This window comes from Euprymna scolopes, chromosome 33 (genome assembly GCF_053919585.1).
Source record: "Euprymna scolopes isolate OS-2025 chromosome 33, ASM5391958v1, whole genome shotgun sequence".
Lineage (NCBI taxonomy): Eukaryota > Metazoa > Mollusca > Cephalopoda > Sepiida > Sepiolidae > Euprymna > Euprymna scolopes.
The window spans coordinates 48,716,438-48,734,235 of NC_136514.1; the positions used below are offsets into that span (position 1 = coordinate 48,716,438).

Below are 17,798 nucleotides of genomic sequence, written 5' to 3' on the forward strand. Positions count from 1 at the left end.
TTACAACGAGCACTTTTTCTTTCCTGTAATTTAATGAAACTAGTGATTTCACTGTTACATTGAAATACACTCAGCTCTTTAGACTATTGTTCTAATCTCCTTTAAATATATATATGTATATATACATATATATAGATAGATAGATATATTTAGTAATGTGATTGATAATTCAAATTCAAATTAAAAATCTGTTTTATAAGAAGGAACAACAACAAAGTCAATAATTTGTACGATCGTTTCGGAAACAATGTTTTTATTGTGATAGAAATTAAGCCACGGACAATAATTTTGACATATAGTTTTTTTTAAAACAAAGTCTCCTCATCAGCAAAAGTATTAGGTGGTTTTTTTTATATGTAAAAGACACCATAAATAAACCTAGCAATTTTATAAGTAAGACAGATGTATCTTTTAATTGTTCGCCTTTTGAAAACCGTAATTATCATCAGAGCATTCATTTGGATGTTGATTGTAGCTTATAAATGTATGAAATATATGGACGTAAGTATGGATCTTGGTGAGTCTATTATAGAGTTTTAAATTACCTTTTACAAAAAAAAGAATTCAGATTAAAATCATTAGTGAATGAAATACTAAAGAAATTTTTTTCCTATCAAATCGTGTCCATTATTTTTTCATATATATTACTGTGGTGTTGTGGGGAAGAATCGCAAGTGCTTGATTATAAAGGAAAATTCAATATAAAAGCATAAGATTTATTTTAAAGTTTTTCGGAAGCTCATAAAAACGTTGGTACTGCTGGTTCCAAATCCGATATAATGGGACCAGTTCATGGTTGAAAAATATTGGATTTTCTTCAGCCTCTGTTCTTCCCAGAAATGGCGACTGCATGTTGTTTTTAGATCACAAATCATTTATGTATTTTTTATTTCTATAAATTATTCATTATTTTTTTTTTTTTTAAATAAATTTTCATAACATAAATTAAAAAAATTTTTTAAATAAATATTTTTTTAAAATATATATATATATATATATATATATATATATATATATTAAGTAATGTGATTTATAATTTAAAAGTTTTAAAATTTAAAAATCAAAATTTAATTAAATTAAAAATCAGTTTCATAAGAAGGAACAACAACAAAGTCAATTATCTGTACGATCGTTTCGGAAATCCGTGCTTTTTATTTGTGGTATACATGAAGTCACGTAGAATAATTATACATAGTTTTTTTGGTAAGCACGGTCTCCTCATCAGCAAATTTAGGAGGATTTCTATTTAATTGAAAAGACACCAAAAATAAACCTAGCATTAAAAGTAAGGCAGATGAATCTGAAAAATTGAAGTAAAAGGTTTAGATATAAAATTTATAAGAAAATTAATAAGAAAATTGGTATAGGTTAGAGATAGAAATGAGTAGAAAAAATATATATATTTTTGAATTTACATAATAAATTTGATTTAAAAATATATAGATATATAATTACCTTTTGGTTTTTCTTTTTTTGAAATCAGGAACTGTATTTAAAGTAGTCATTTAGATGTTTGCTATAGCTTTTTATTTTATTGAATGATGAATTTTAAAAGGGCGACGCTCGTGCAGTAAATTGTTTCCGTTAGCGTATTTTGATTTAGAGACGCTACAGTTAATATCTATAGAGAGAGAGTTTTTTTTTTTTTTTTTTTTTTTTTTTTTTGCAAGTTTTTAAGGGGAGATAATTGTCATGGCTTTATTTATTATTTGATTTACGAGTCTAAGGGCGGTAATTGGTTTAACTTAATTTATTAAAAAAAAAAAAAAATCTATTTTTACTAATGAGTAATTTTTAATGATTTAAGGTGGTTTATATTTATTAAATTTAAACCAACGTTTATGATTACACGATAGAAGCTCGTGTCTTGAATTTACTAGTTTGGTTGTGCTTTTTATATCTTCATATTTTAAAATTTTTAGGGTTTCTTTTGTACATAATGTATATATATATAAAGTAAAACTATATAAACATCAGAAAAGGCCTCGTATGGATCACGCTACATTTTGATGTTAAGTGTCTTGTCAAAATTATTAATATAATATAAAAAAGGGGGTATTAGCAAAGATGTTTATATAATTTTATTTCAAAAAGCTCTATGTATTGAGCCCTTCTGAAAAAAATGTTGATTTTTTTTTTTTTAATTTTAGTTCAATACACTTGAACTTTTTACATTTTAAATATATATATATATATATATATATATATATATATATATATATGAACACAGATAGCCTCTGATTCTTTTTGATTGATGATATATATTTTTCAGGGAAATATATGATCTGCTGAAACGAACAGTAAGCTTTGGAGAAAGTAATTCTGTTGTAGTTATTGGTGCACGTGGCATTGGTAAGAGTATGGTAAATATAATGTTCATTTCTTTTTGTCTATATTCTCTGTTTTTATCTATATACTAGGCAGGCCATCCGGCATTGCCTGGCCATAAAATATGCATAAATGTGATATTTTAATTCATGCAGATTTCTTATTTATTATTATAGAGCCAATTCTCTATTGATTATTATATTGTACCCAATATATTGATTATCATCCAACATATAGTAATAGATTCAAAAGTTATAAAAAACAAAATATATCACTTGGGTACCATCCGCTAGAATCGAAACCAGAACGTTTAGCGCTCCAGCCTTAGTTATTATTTCTCTCCAGCATTGCTACTGTCTGAGTTATGGACAGATTAATCGGAAAGGTTAACAATTAAGCAACTTTAAGCTACAAATGTTTAATTTTGAGCATGCGCAAAAGAAACAAAAGGTGTGATGCTTTATTCGGCTCACCTTGCCATGGTCAGCTGTTATGTTTTCAATTTTGACTCCTTAGCAGTAATTTTTGCCGACTAAAACCTAAATTGAAGGTTTAATTTTGCACAAGCAATGCAAAGCTTAAAACAACAGCCCCTTCTCTTCTCCTCCCCCTTTTTTTGTATCCCCCACTTCCCTACTACTGGCTTCCTAATTTAAAACATTAAAAACCAAAGTAATAAAAACAACTGAACCATGAATAAATGTAAACAACCTGAAGTATACTCCCTCCATTTTTTTTTTTTTTTTTTTTTTTTTTTTGCCCTGTCGGTAGGGCACGAGAATAAGCCGACTGCCCCCATGCAGAGGGTAAAAATCCCTCAATGGGGTAGCCAGTTAGCCATGGGTTGCTACTCGTAATGCCTTAGGACATGATCCTGGTGATTGAGCTAACCTAGGCCTGGGTGCATAACAGTCTAGGCACCGCAACACATTACTTCGGCCCTTACTACGGCTAGATGGGCGGTCGGAGAGGCCCGATCCGACCAATCGGCCAGTCATGCCAAGCCCTAGCACTTACACCCAAAGTACCAATTACCATAACAAAGAACGAAACTCAAAGGTACTCTAACTTTTTTTTTCTCCCATTACAAAAAATAGGCAACCAAAGTAAGTGCCAGAAGGCGATGGCAAGGGTCAATCAATTGGAAAAACCAGAACTCAACACTCCATCTGAACATGTATTTTTGAGGACATAATGAAGAGGAAATAAAGTGCTTGAGAACTCCTTACCAAAAGAGTATATCCTCCACGTAGCCCCGACATGGTCAAGGTAAATGGGTTTCCCCCTTACTATGCCCCGATTTTGGACTTCGAGGTGGGTAGGGAGTGTGTTTGATGAAAAATAAATCCCAAAATCCATGGCTGAAAAAAAACAAATGCATCTCCCTCAAAACCCTTAAAAGAAACCATTCCTCTGACTCTGACCTCTCAAACTCAGATGAAGAACAAAAATTCAAAACTAAAAACAATGTTACAACTATAGACGAAGGAAACTTCCCACGATTCTTAGTTATCGAATTAATCAAAATTAAAAAAATTGGAAACTTATCACCTTTTCTAATAGAAAAGATATTATCTACAAAAAGTAAACCAAAAATGATTAAAAAACAAAAGACAGAAATCTATTAGTTGAAGTAACCAATCTTAGAGATGCTCAATCTCTACTCAAAATGAAAAACTTCCGTGAGTACAAGTGAAAAGTCTTTCCCCATAAAACATTAAACACTTTGAAAGGAGTAATTCGAAGTTATGAGCTATCATTAGAAGGAGAAATAAAAACCGAATTAGAAAAACAAGGAGTAATCAACCACATCCGCATAAACATAAAAAGACACAATAAAATAACAACCAACACATACATATTAACTTTTAACAAACCTAAAGAAATAAAAATGTAAAAGTAGAGCAATATATCCCAGCTCCATTAAGATGTTTCCATTGCGAAAAATATGGACATCATAAAGAAGCCTGTAAAAGAATAAAAATATGCGGAAAATGCGGCAACAAAGAGCCTGACTACACGAAAGAAGAATGCATAAATGAGGTGAAATGCGCTAACTGCAAAGAAGATCAAATGGAAATTCTAGAAGTGTAAGCCATGTTTAGTTTCATAAAAGTTTCAGATGGTTCGTTGTTTTAAACAAGTCTTGAGAGGTGACTGGTTTGCAGTAGACAGAACAGTTTCCGATGGTTCGTTGTTCTAAACAAGTTTTGAGAGGTGACTTGTTTGCAGTAGACAGTTCCACAGAGCAAAATATTCTTACCGTGTCGAGACGGGGGGGGGGGGGGACATGTGAAATTGCTCCAGAAAAGGTTTAATATTTATGAAGCAATTCTGGTTTCTGATTGGTTGGTAGCAGAACGTGAATTAATTCGATTCGTCAGTTCCTAGCAGCATCGTTTATAAATAGAATCGTCCAACTGTGTGGGATCATACCCCATTACAAGTCCAAAATATTGCAACAGAAATAATGGATGTAAAGTACAAAAAAAAAAAACATAACTTTCCCAGAAGCCAGAAAAATAGTTGATACATACTTGAAAAACAACACATATGCTGAGAAAACAAAAAAGACAACTAAACCATACCAACATAATGAAATACATGGTCAATATAAGGAACTGATAAACAAACTGATTACATTAAACATTAAAGAATGGGCAGAATTTCAAAATAGCCTAAAAGAAAAATACTCAAATCTGGGAAACAAAATAGAAATAAATCCAAACAAAGAAAATAATATTCCATCCACAACAGAAACATTAAAATAAATATCACAGAAACCAACAAAACAACCACCAGACATTAATAAAAATGTAAGCAATGATAAAACAACAAATAAAGAATGTTCCAGAAAAGAAGAAAACCAAACAATAGACACTCAAAATAGATTCCAAATTCTAGAAAAAATGGAAACCGAAAATACCCTAGATAAAAAAAAAAAAGAAAACAAACACAAGTAATCATGAGGGGAAAAAATGAACAAGAAGCCAAAACAGCAACATCCCAAGCAAGACCCAGATCGACGTCCAGATCCAAACAAAAAAAAAGAAAAAAACCCAGCAAAACACTTCACCAAGGATACAAACTCCGACAAAAGATAAACCCTCTACCTCTAAAGAGATGGAAATAGAGGAAAATAACCTCATGGATAAAAATAAAACCCAACAAATCATCCAATGGAATTGTCGTGGAATAAAATCTAATTATAACAAACTTCTTATACTTATTTCACTCTTCAACCCAGCCATTGTCTGCTTACAAGAAATCTTCCTACAAAACAATAATCATTTCAAAACACCAAACTATGAACAATACAACTATTTCCATAACACAGGGCTTTGTGCTAATTGGAGGCACCTCAATTCTTGTAAGCAATAACATATCTCAAAGCAATTTCTCTGTCAAAACAAATCTCCAAGCAATCACAACTCAAGTCACATTACACAAAACAATCACAATCTGCTCAATATACCTCCCTCCTCATGAACCAATAAATGAAAATGAACTAGAAAATTTAATAAAACAACTACCTTCACCATTCATTCTCCTAGGAGACTTTAACTGCCACAGTACATTATGGAGATGTGAAGTCACAAACTCAAAAGGAAACAAAATTGAACAATTAATTAACAAAAATAATTTGTGCCTTCTCAATCAAAAAACATCCCACATACATAAATTCAACAAATGGATCAACTAGTGCCATTGATCTTACCATGTGTGATCCATCAAACTTCTTGGATTATACATGGAGCACTTACGAAGAACCCTGTGGAAGTGATCACTACCCTATTATAATCAATTACAGTAACTCCATCCAAAACCACATACTCAGGTGGAACACAAACAAAGCCAACTGGGCCAAATTTAAAGAACGTTATTCACTAAAATTAACAGAACACCAAATCCAAACAATAGAAGAATTCACGGAAGTACTCATAACAATAGCCAAAAAATGCATACCCAAAAATTCTCCTTCTGGGGGGGGGGGGGGGAACCCATGGTTCAATTCAGAATGTAAAACAGCCATTAGACAGAGAAAGGCAGCCTTAAGAAAATTTAAAAAACAACCCACAACGAACAACTTAATAGAATACAAACACCAAAGAGCTAAAACTCAAAAAACGATTAAAGAATCCATTTTTGACCCCTTAAAAACTATTTTAACCGGCTAAAGACCCATAAAAGAACGGCCTGTAAAAAATCCAATCATTTGTGGCCTCTAGTACCGCTCTGCGACTTTTAGTTTCAGAGTAGATAGTTTGAAAATATGGAGACAGACAGACATACAGTCGTTTATATATTAGATTTTATTTTAGCATTTGTTTAATTGAATTTAATTGAATATTTTGATTTTTTTTTTTTTTTTACTTGTTTTGTTTTGCTTTTTCAGTTACTTAAAAGTATATTGAACAACATCTGTGAAGACAAGAAAATTGCTCAAAATCTACTTCAAGTGCATTTAAACGGTAACTTTTTGTTTTGTTTGTCTTTTGAAAAAATGAGGTTCAAAGAAGGATTAATGGTTCTTGGGTCAGTATATGTAGGTAGTAGGTTCAGTTCATAGTAGAAGGTGAATGAAAACGTGGGAGTGATAAAAATTGACATGAGAGAAAGAGGAATAAATAAAGACCTGACCAAAGATAGATTAGTTTAAAAGTCAGTTTCTTAAATTGTCCAATGTATACCAGCATGTAAAATGAATATCGAACCAAATTTGATGATATTTGAATAGCAATACATATGAAAAAATTGAAATTGCTAAAAATATCTCCATAATGGTTTACATATAAAGGGTTTGATGATCTAAGATAGAATCTTTCAACAATTTTTTAAATCTAATTAATATGAAAAAAATTGAAATTGCTTTCTTTTTTTTTTTTTTTTTTTTTTTACAAAGGAGTTGCCACTTATCAAGGCCCAGAGGCCACTCGAGGATAGAGATCGATGAGTGTACAGTGGTTAATGGGAAACTGTTGTAGTAATCTTTAGCAGTGAAAATTTGATAAATTGGATAACTTAAAGGGATAGCTCATCAAGAACTTGTTTACGTTGGACTTGAAGACAACCATATTGTAGTCAGTTTGAAAGTAGGAAAACGGAACAGAGTTCCACAGGCTGCAGTTCTAGGAAAGAAGCTTTCTTCATGGAATCTACGTTTCCTAATACTTGAAATAGCTTAAAATATGTCAATAATGGTTTACATAGAAAGGGCTTAATGATCTCAGAAAGAATCTTTCAACAATATTTTTAAAATTTGATTAAGGAAATTATGACTATTTTTCTGCTTCGCATATTTGTATATTTTCCCGCCTTTATGACCAAAAGCGTTTTGTCACATTTTTTACACTACTTTTCTAGTAAAAACTTTATATGCTAGCAATGAAATCAGCCATATGAGTGTACCTTTTGTACAAAAAAAAAAAAAAAAAAAAAAAACAGAATATACCACTGGAAATTTCCAGAAATTAATGGTTTCCAAGTATTCTGCAGTAAATGCACATAAATATGTTGCAATTCCTTAAAAATACTATATATTTATTTATTAAAAAATATTAAAGAACTTAAAGTTGAATTGTAATGCATTTTATGTAAAAAGAAACTAAAATCTAATACTAGGCCTGTTTGAAAATGAATATATTGCAAGATTTCTTTGGTATTGTTGTAGATTAACATCTCCTGCTACCCCCCCCCTCCTCTTGCCTTACCAAAATATGAGATTCTACCCTTTTTTAGGTAATTATGTGTGTGTATGGCACAAATATTTCCAATCCTGATACTTCAAAAAGTTCTAATTTTCCCCGGTTCCAATTGCTCGTCCCAACATACCAAAGACCATGGTTGTCCTTGTAAGCTTAATAGGTATGACTCTGGCCATGTCTTAGTGTATATGGACCAAAATGTGAAAATGGCAAGAATAAAAATGAGGAAGAGAAACAAAAAAAAAAAAAAATGAAAAAAAAAAATGCAAGTACTAACCTTTCTGTACTTAAAATATTGTAAAAGAAAAATCTCAGTACCCTGTATATCAAATTTCGAGTCTGTAGACTAAAAATTGACTGAGTTACTGCGTAGGGAAATGTACACAGACAGACATGTTCACTTTTATAGATATATTGATATATATAGTTTTATTTGTAGTATTCCGAATTTTACTGGGTTTATATAATTCAGTAATCGTTCATATACCAATAAATTTTAAGCTAAAAAGAGATGACTTAAACTGTAAGCTACTAAATTATCATATTTCATAATTGAGCGTTCATATATGTTTTTAACAAAAACCAAGAACCTCAAAGAATGGATTGATAGCAACAAATACTGTATTTCATCGTTAGTTACAATTGTTTCAAGACTATTCGGACAAATTCAAACATGTCGTTTGAAAATTTTCACAATTACAGGAGACTAAACCAGACCTTTTATTTTTAAGTGAAACTGGTATTGGACAGGCTATTTCCCTAGAAGAGTTCGCAATTAAAGGATACTCTAACTTAACTTCTAAATCTGACCCCCAAGATCGCCATGGGCATGGAATTTGTGCCTATATTAGGGATAACTTTCCATGTGGTAGGGACATCTCCCGGGAAGATCCTAACTTACCCTATATGTGCTTCCGGGTTGCTTTAGCTCACACTACGGCATTTATATTTACTCTCTATCGCCCCCATAACAGCGGAGTTACTATCTTTCAAAGCATATCTAAGAAAATTGACCAAGTCTTATCTGCTTATCCTTCAGCTAACATTCACGTATGTGGTGACTTCAATGTTCACAACGTCGAATGGTTGACCCACTCTAACAAGACCGATGATGAGGGAAGGTTCTGTCATGATTTCTCCATTGCCTATGACCTCACTCAGATTGTTCAGGAACCCACCCGTGTGCCCGACAATGATGGCCAGTATGCGAGCCTACTAGACCTTTTTCTCACAACTTGCCCTGAACTATGTTCAGTTTCTGTTCTGTCGCCTCTTGGCTCTTCCGACCACTCTGTTGTATCAATTAAGATAAAAAGGAAATGTAATAAGTCCCCAGACGTACCTCTCCATCGTACAGTATATCGATACACTAAGGCTGACTGGGATAGCTTCCGTACATTTATATCTGATCTACCTCTGCATTCCATGTTTAAAAAGGATGTGTCCTCTATAGTAATAGACCTGACGGAATGGTTAATTGTAGGTATTGACCGTTTCATACCCTCGAAAAAGTTTCAGCAAAAACCTAACAGCCAGCCATGGTTCTCTCCAGAATGTGCTGCTGCCATTGCGCACAGAAATCACTTTTTCCACTGTTTCCAACGTAATAGATGTATGAAAACTAAAGCCGCTTTCAGGACTGCCAGCAACCATTGTAAGAAAGTAATAAAGAATGCAAGAGAGTTGTATGCTCAATCTGTTTAGTCCAAAGTAGCTGAGTAGCGGCTTGGTTCCCACCAGTTTTGGCAAATAGCAAACAGAATCATGAACAGAAGCGTGTGCTCCATCCCAACTATTATCAATGGACCTGAGGTAATCTCGTCAGCATCAGACAAAGCCAAACTCTTTGTCAAAAACTTCGCAGCTAATTCTACCCTTTGCGATCAAGGCTGCCAACCCCCAATATTTCCTCCTGTATCAGAAAACACGCTATGTGATATACGTATATCTGTACGTGATGTTGCCAAGCTAATCAAAAACCTTGATTCCAGTAAAGCAACTGGCCCTGACGGTATTCCAATTATAGTACTCAAAAAACTTCAACCTGAACTAGCGCCCATACTTACAAAACTGTTTAAACGTTGTCTTAAGGAGAATAGGTTCCCATCTCCCTGGAAAATTTCATCAGTATGCCCTGTATTTAAGAATTCAGGTGATCGCTCATCACCCTCTCAGTACAGGCCAATGAGTCTCCTGTGCGTCATGAGTAAGTTGCTGGAATCTGTGTTAAATACAGAAGTAATCAACCATCTCAACAAAAATAACCTTCTTAGTGACATTCAATATGGTTTCCGTTCTGCTAGATCTACAGCAGATGTGCTTACAGTTATATCTCATAGGATTAGAAAATCTCTCGACGGAGGCAACCTTTCTAGGGCAATTGCTCTTGACATATCTAAGGCCTTTGATAGGGTATGGCATAAAGGTTTACTTCATAAGATCTCTAGCTATGGTATTGCTGGAAATGTCTTCTCAATTATTAAATCATTTCTTTCTGATAGGTTCATAAGAGTAGTAGTTGAGGGGCAAAAATCAGAAGCTCACAGTATTAATACCGGTGTCCCTCAGGGGTCCATCCTGGGCCCAACTCTTTTCCTGATCTACATTAATGATCTTCCAAATCACATCCTTACATCATTTGTAGACATCTATGCTGACGACACTACCATTTATGGTAGCACATCTAAGACAGTAAACGACCAAGTTCTCTCCAATTCTCTCTCCTCTGATCTTGAGCACGTAGTACAATGAGGTAAAGAATGGCTGGTTACTTTTAATGCATCTAAAACTAAGCTTCTCTCTTTACATCATCAACATTCTGATCCACATCTGACATCAATTGAAATGAATGGCTCTCGTCTTCAGGAGGCCTCAAGTTTTGACAAACTTCTTGGCTTGACCATTACTCCTGATCTTAAATGGAACACGTACATCAAATCTGTTGGCAAGGCCGCTGGAAAAATGGTGGGATCTTTCTATCGATCCGGTAGATATCTCACTGCTGATGTTATTCTCTATCTATATAAGAGCCAGGTACGTCCAAGGATGGAATACTGTTGCCACATCTGGGCAGGAGCTGCTAGAAAGGACTTGGCCTGCCTTGATAGAGTTCAAAATAGACTTCGTAGCCTCGTAGGAGATGTCCTTTTCTCTTCCTTGCAACCTTTATCTCACAGAAGAGATGTTGCGAGTTTGTCTCTGATGTATCGTTATTTTCATGGAAAGTGTTCGAATGAGCTTCAATCTATGGTCCCCCCTCGCCAAACTTTCACAAGAAACACTCGTCTAGCTGTAAACACTATCAATAATTCCCCCCACTCTTTATCTGTGCCTAAACCTAAACGTAGATTCCATGAACAAAGCTTTTTTCTTAGAACTGCACGCCTGTGGAATTGTCTTCCGTTTTCCTGCTTTCCGCCTGACTACAATATGGTTGTGTTCAAGTCTAACGTAAATAAGTTCTTGATGAGCCGTTCCATATAAGTTATCAACTTTACCAAATTTTCATTACTAATGATTACTATGATGTCCAATTTCTACTGTACACTCTTTAATCCTTATCCTTGAGTGGCCTCTTGGCCTTGATAATGTGGTGATGCCTGTGTAAAAAAAAAAAAAAAAAAAAAAAAAAAGAACAGCCTTTCTTCAGACTTATTGAATAGAAAACACTTTAACAATAAAACATTATGGAAACCATTTACCTTATAAAGAAAAGAAAACAAGCGAAAATATTTTACCTATATCTCATCCTTTCAATGTATTTTTTAAAGATTTATATATTTACCTATTTTCGTATCTCCATTTAAAAAAAAAATTTTTTCAAATAATGTTACCACTAATTACCTAGGTCCATTTAATATGTTTTATTAATACTATTCATTGATTTCTTAAATTATATTTCTTTATTTAATCTAAATTACTTTTTCTAATCCGGACTAATCAACTAAGTTATATTGTTGCGATTATCTGGAATTTGCTTTGTTTATTTACAAAAATATCAGCTAACCGATATATATATATATGTAAAGGATGATAAGGAAGGATGCTGAGTAGTGATGGGACGATTCCAATATTTTTCCCCGATTCCGATACAATTACTGATTCCGATTCTTTATAAATCTCTAATTGTTTAACTATAAGATTGTTATTTTCCCCGATTTTCGTAAAAAAACATGTTAAATATGAAGATATTTTCATAAACGTCAAAATACACTTGTGGAGGATGAGCTATCGATTTTAGTTTTACTGGTATTTTAAAATCAATAAATATTTATTATTTTATCATTATTACCAGCAATGGAAGATTTTGCTTTAAACAAAATCAAATAAAAAAACGTCAATTTAGAGAATCATTTTGTCATCGGAAAATAGGCATAAATTTCTCTGATTGCGATACCGATTCCAGTACTCCCAAATTTTCCGATTTTTCCAATTAATCATCCAACACCAATGCTGAGTCTTGCTGCAACATTAAAAGAATCATTTTTGGCATCGGAAATTGGCACAAATATTTCCAATCCTAATACTTCAAAAAGTTCTAATTTTACCCGGTTCCAATTGCTTGCCCCAACATTTGGTGATCTGGTGTGCCAATGTGATTGTGCTGTGTGTGTATATACACATATATATATATATACATATATATATATATATATATATACATATATATATACACACACTCCTATAAATTTGTGTTTCTTTTTTGTGTATTGATATTCATATTAAAAACCCTCTTTTCTATTTATTTAAAAAGAAAAAACAATTTTCTTATATATGGGTCATGGAATTGAATTCATCTGCAAAAGATCTAGCTAATTTGCATATTCTTTTAAACATTCATTTTAATTAATTCCCTATTAGTTTTTTCGGTTTCCTTATGGAATGATCATCTTTAGTTAACTATTACGCGTAATTAAATTTATGCAGATATTCTACATGATTTATACTTGCATAATATTTGCGTAGAAAGTTTACAGGACACACAATATTGTTTCCATATATATTTATGTATCTATATATATATATAAAAGTGAAAGTGTCTGTGTGTCTGTGTACATTTCCCTGTCAATTTTTAGTCTACAGACTCCAAATTTGATATACAGGTTACTGAGATTTAGGAAAATCGATGTGATCGGTTTTTGGCCAGAAATTTGGCGATTAAGGGGTCAAAGTTCAACGATTCGACCTTTGAGAATTCTACCAAACTCCTCCGACAATTTTAAAAAAAAGTTAAAAAAAAAAAAAATTGACCTCTGCGGTCTCTTCCAAATTACTCAGACAATTTCTGGTCTAAATATTTGAAATTTTACATAAAGGGTATTCAGAGATAGGGCAAGCTTTTTCATCAGTTTGGATCAAAAATTTTTAGTTACCAATATATAAATGTATGTATGTATGTATGTCTGTTTGCATGTTTACCTTAAACTTTCAATGGAGGCGACGGATTTTACCAAGATCAGTATTGTTTTAAAGTTCGATCTTTCATACGACAAATATCGAAAAATTAGCTAAAAACATTAATATCTCCCCCTTAAACTAGGCACATTTCTACAGGGGGGGGGTCACGGTTTTCGCCGATATTTTTTAAAGTTATCCTCTCCTTTAGATTGTCTAGCCTTAATTTTAAAAAATGTTGCTTCCGGTTTGGCGGTGGTCGTAACAGCATAAACGTTAGGTTTTACCCCGTTCTTTTCCTCCTTTGCGGTACGGGTTCGAGCCTGTCTTCCTACTACCACTGTTTTTTTTTTTTTTTTGCTCAACATACTCATCCAAACACCCGGGCAACGCCGGGTGCTCATGCTAGTACATATATATTTTTGTTTAATCTATGAATCTATCTATCTGTCTGTGTGTGTACATTTCCCTACACAATAACTGTCAATTTTAAGTCTACAGATTCAAAATGAAAATTGATGTGATCGGTTTTTGGCACAAAATTTGGCGAGTAAGGGGTCAAAGTTCAACGATTTGACCTTTTGAGAACTCTACCAAACTCCTGCAACAATTTTGGGTCTAAACACTTGAAATTTTAGATATAGGTTCCTTGGACATGGATCTAACTTAATAACTTGATTTGAGCCCAAAACAATAAATTTTAAGGGGTCATAATAGGGGTCAAAGTTAAAAAAATTAACCCCCTTTTTTTTTTTTGCTCAGCATACACCTCCAAACACCCGGGCAACCCATGCTAGTATATATTTATAAAGTGATGATTGTGTAGTTCCAACAACAGAAAAAAATGTATATTTAAAAGAGTGTAGCCATCAACAATTGTAGGTTTTTCAGACTTTTATCATTTTTTAATATTTTAAAATATTTTTATAACGCGTTTCAAGCCTTGTTCAGCTCTCTTCAGATATTTTTATATAAAGGTTTTTTTTAGGTAATGTCTTTTTGGAAAGCATTTTAACTCTGACAAAACTGATTGTGCTTTTCAGAGGAATGCCAATCTCAAACTTTTTGTCACCAATAGTCAGTGAGCTGGTCAAAAGTTCAATCAGTTTGAGTTAAGTTCATTTAGTGGGTGGAGGGGGTTTTGAGTTTATTTGGGACATATTTTTATGGGTTTTTATGGTTTTCTTTCTATTTGATGTGTGTGTCAGTATGTGCTTGTGTGTTAAGGCGAGGGTTGTGTGTGAATGCGTGTGGGTCAAGATCTGTGATTTTTTTTCACATGTTTGTGTGTGTGTGTGTATTTACAGGGTGATCCAAGAAAACGGGCCCCAACTCTAATTAGGCCCCGTTTCTTAGTGTTTTGTCCGAATGAAATGAAACTTTGGTCATAACTAGTTTATTATATTCAAAATATCACATCAAAACACCAGGGTCTTTGGCCTTTTTTTCTCTGTTTTACAGCATATGTTCTAGATGGCCTCCATTTAGCTTCTTTTTTTTTTTTTTTTTTTTTTTGGTCACCCTGTATATGGCTGATATGGAAGGGTGTTGAGTCTTTCTTCCAAATGTATAATCTATTTTCAGCTACCTGGTTTATCCAGGATTTCATGATCATTGTTGTAAATTTAATAGAAACAAATTTTTCAAACTCCAATGTCACAAAAAGTTACAATTAATCGTCCCAACATTAATAATAATAATAACATTAATAATAATCTTTCCTAAACTCTGTTCTCACCATGATGCGAATAGGTTTTTAATGCTGAAGAAATAAATATTGCCATTTTATTCTTTGCATTATTTCGATTACTGTTCTTATCTTGAGTGTTATTCTCATAATGTTTAAGTCAATGTAAACACTGACCCTCTTCAGGTGTATCTTGTCGAACTTGGGAATTTTTCTGTTGAACTTGGGAATCTGCACAAAACTTGAAACAAAGCATGCTCTTGTTCTGTCAACCACGACTGGGTAAAAGTTATTAAGTAATTGTCAACTGTAATTTTAGTATCGACCCCCATTGAGGATTGAATTGTCGGACGCCAGGCGAGTGTCACTTAGAATTGAATTTTATTCAGTACTTCATCCATTGCACCACATAAAGTAAATACAGGGGTACATTCGAAATTTCATGCCACAAAAGAGTTCCGAGTTGGACGCGATACATCAAAGGTCGAAGTTTATATCGACTGAAATGCTGTGAAAATAACACTTAAAATAAAAGCAGTAGTTCAAATAATCCAAATAATACGATCCTCATCTTTAAAATTCAGAAATCTAATTTCTTTATCTCTTTTTCCCTTTCTCTGAATTACAGGCTTGTTGCAAACAGATGATAAAATTGCTCTGAAAGAAATTGCTTGTCAACTTCAGCTCGAGAATACATTTGGTAACAAAGTTATGGTAAGATTTAGAATTAATTTCTAGTTTAAAATTTATAGAAAATCATTCTGTTAAAAAAATGTACAAATGAGGACAACAGTCCACCAAGAGACTAACAAACACGCAATAACCCTTATCTCTGAGTAGCCTTCGGGCCTTGATAAGTGGTGACCGCCATGTAAAAAAAAAAAAAAAAAAAAACATAAATCACAATAACTCTCAAATCCCCAAAATTTCAAATAAAACTAATTGCTTAAGTACATATATACATGTAAGTAGATCTATACATGTTCTTGTGGTTTAGGTAGGGAGTGGGTGATTAACATTGCTGGGGAGCCATGATCTGATATACTGTTTTTTTGTTTTTAAATTCCTGAAACAGTGATTCATGGTAAACAACTGATGATCCCTGAAATAACATTAGGACTATTGTGAATTCATAAAAGGAAACCTTTTTTGATATAGTTTTAAAGATTAAAAATAGCTTCCAGTCCCTTTCAGATCCCATACTTATATCTGGTCATAAAACCTCTTTAGGCCATTGCATTTCGAAGTTAAATGCTTCTCCTCAGAAGAGGAGAAAAACCAATATTATACAAAATCTATATATCTATAAAAGTGAACGTGTCTGTGTGTGTACATTTCGCTACGCAATAACTCTGTCAATTTTCAGTCTACAGACTCGAAATTTGATATACAGGGTACTGAGATTTGGGAAAATCTTTGTAATCCGTTTTCAGCCAGAAATTTGGCTGTTAAGGGGTCAAAGTTCAACGATTTGACTTTTGAGAACTCTATCAAACTCCTCCGCCAATTTTGGGTCTAAACACTTGAAATTTTAGATATAGGTTCCTTGGATTGGACATGGATCTAACTTAATAACTTGATTTGAGCCCAAAACAATAAATTTTAAGGGGTAGCAGTGTCAGAAACCGATTTTAATAATGCTTGAAAAAAAATTGAATAATTCGACCTCCTATTTTTACAAGCTTATAACTACTTGAAAAATGTAATTCAAACCCTAAGTTTTTTTTCAATTAAAGGAGCAAAGACCAAATTTTTAAAAAAATAACAGGTTTATAGCAAATTATGCAATATTTGTTTTTTTGAATCGGCTTTCTTTAAAAAAAGATTTGAAGAAAACCAACAAAATTTTTCTTCCTTCAAGTATAAGAAATGATATAAATTCCAAAAAATCACTTACCTATAAAAAAAAAAAATTCAATGTGTAGTTCCATTCTTCATTGTTAAGAATTTATCCATATTTATATTTTAAATTCAATTTATTTTTTTAATAAAAGAATTTTTTAACCGACTATTTGAAAAACACGCTATCATGGAAGCATTTTTCGAAAAAACGGAAGTAATCTTTCTCCTTGTTTTGAACTACGGATGAACAAAAGGACATAAAAACCACACGTTTGCATTAGGTGTGTAGCCTTGTACCTGGAGAAATATGTGTTCCCATAGTTTAAAAATAGTCAAATTTTATTCATAAGATTATTCCTTTAAAAAAAAAAAAAAAAAAAAACACGCCAGGAATTTTTGTTTTTTCTTTTCTCAAAGAAATACATAAATTTTTGATTTATTATATTTTAATTCTTTTTTGTTGGGTGAAATTTTTCTTTTTTAAATATCTAAAAAAAGAAAAAATTAAATGAAATAGAAAAAAATTGTTGTTATCGTCCATTACTTACTGGACAATATAAGCAGAACATAGGCTTGCAAGTAAAAAAAAAAAACAAAAAAAAAACAACAATGTGGTTTTAAAAAAACTTTGGACTTTACAGGTAAATTTTAAAAAAACACTTCTTTTTTTTGTTTTAATTTACAATATATTATTTATTGATCTTTTATCTTCAATTTGTAATATATAAAACTTTGGTACATTAATTAATTATTTAAATTTAAATAGACATTTCAAAATGGGGGGGAATTTAAAAATAACGTTTGTCTAAAATATTATATTCAGTTTATTGGAAAGAGCATAA

At 32.4% G+C, this 17,798-nt stretch overlaps 1 protein-coding gene across 4 annotated transcripts in view; it reads left to right on the forward strand.

The window, feature by feature from the left end:
• The window catches only part of LOC145258212 (origin recognition complex subunit 4-like), a 68,039-nt gene that overhangs the window by 14,275 nt on the left and 35,966 nt on the right, over positions 1 to 17,798 (forward strand). For all 4 annotated transcript variants that reach the window (XM_080116151.1, XM_080116154.1, XM_080116152.1 and 1 more), the window contains exons 3-5: positions 2,273 to 2,363; positions 6,725 to 6,800; positions 15,743 to 15,828. In XM_080116151.1, the coding sequence (XP_079972277.1) occupies positions 2,273 to 2,363; positions 6,725 to 6,800; positions 15,743 to 15,828 (253 nt within the window). The remainder of the gene's footprint in view (positions 1 to 2,272; positions 2,364 to 6,724; positions 6,801 to 15,742; positions 15,829 to 17,798) is intronic.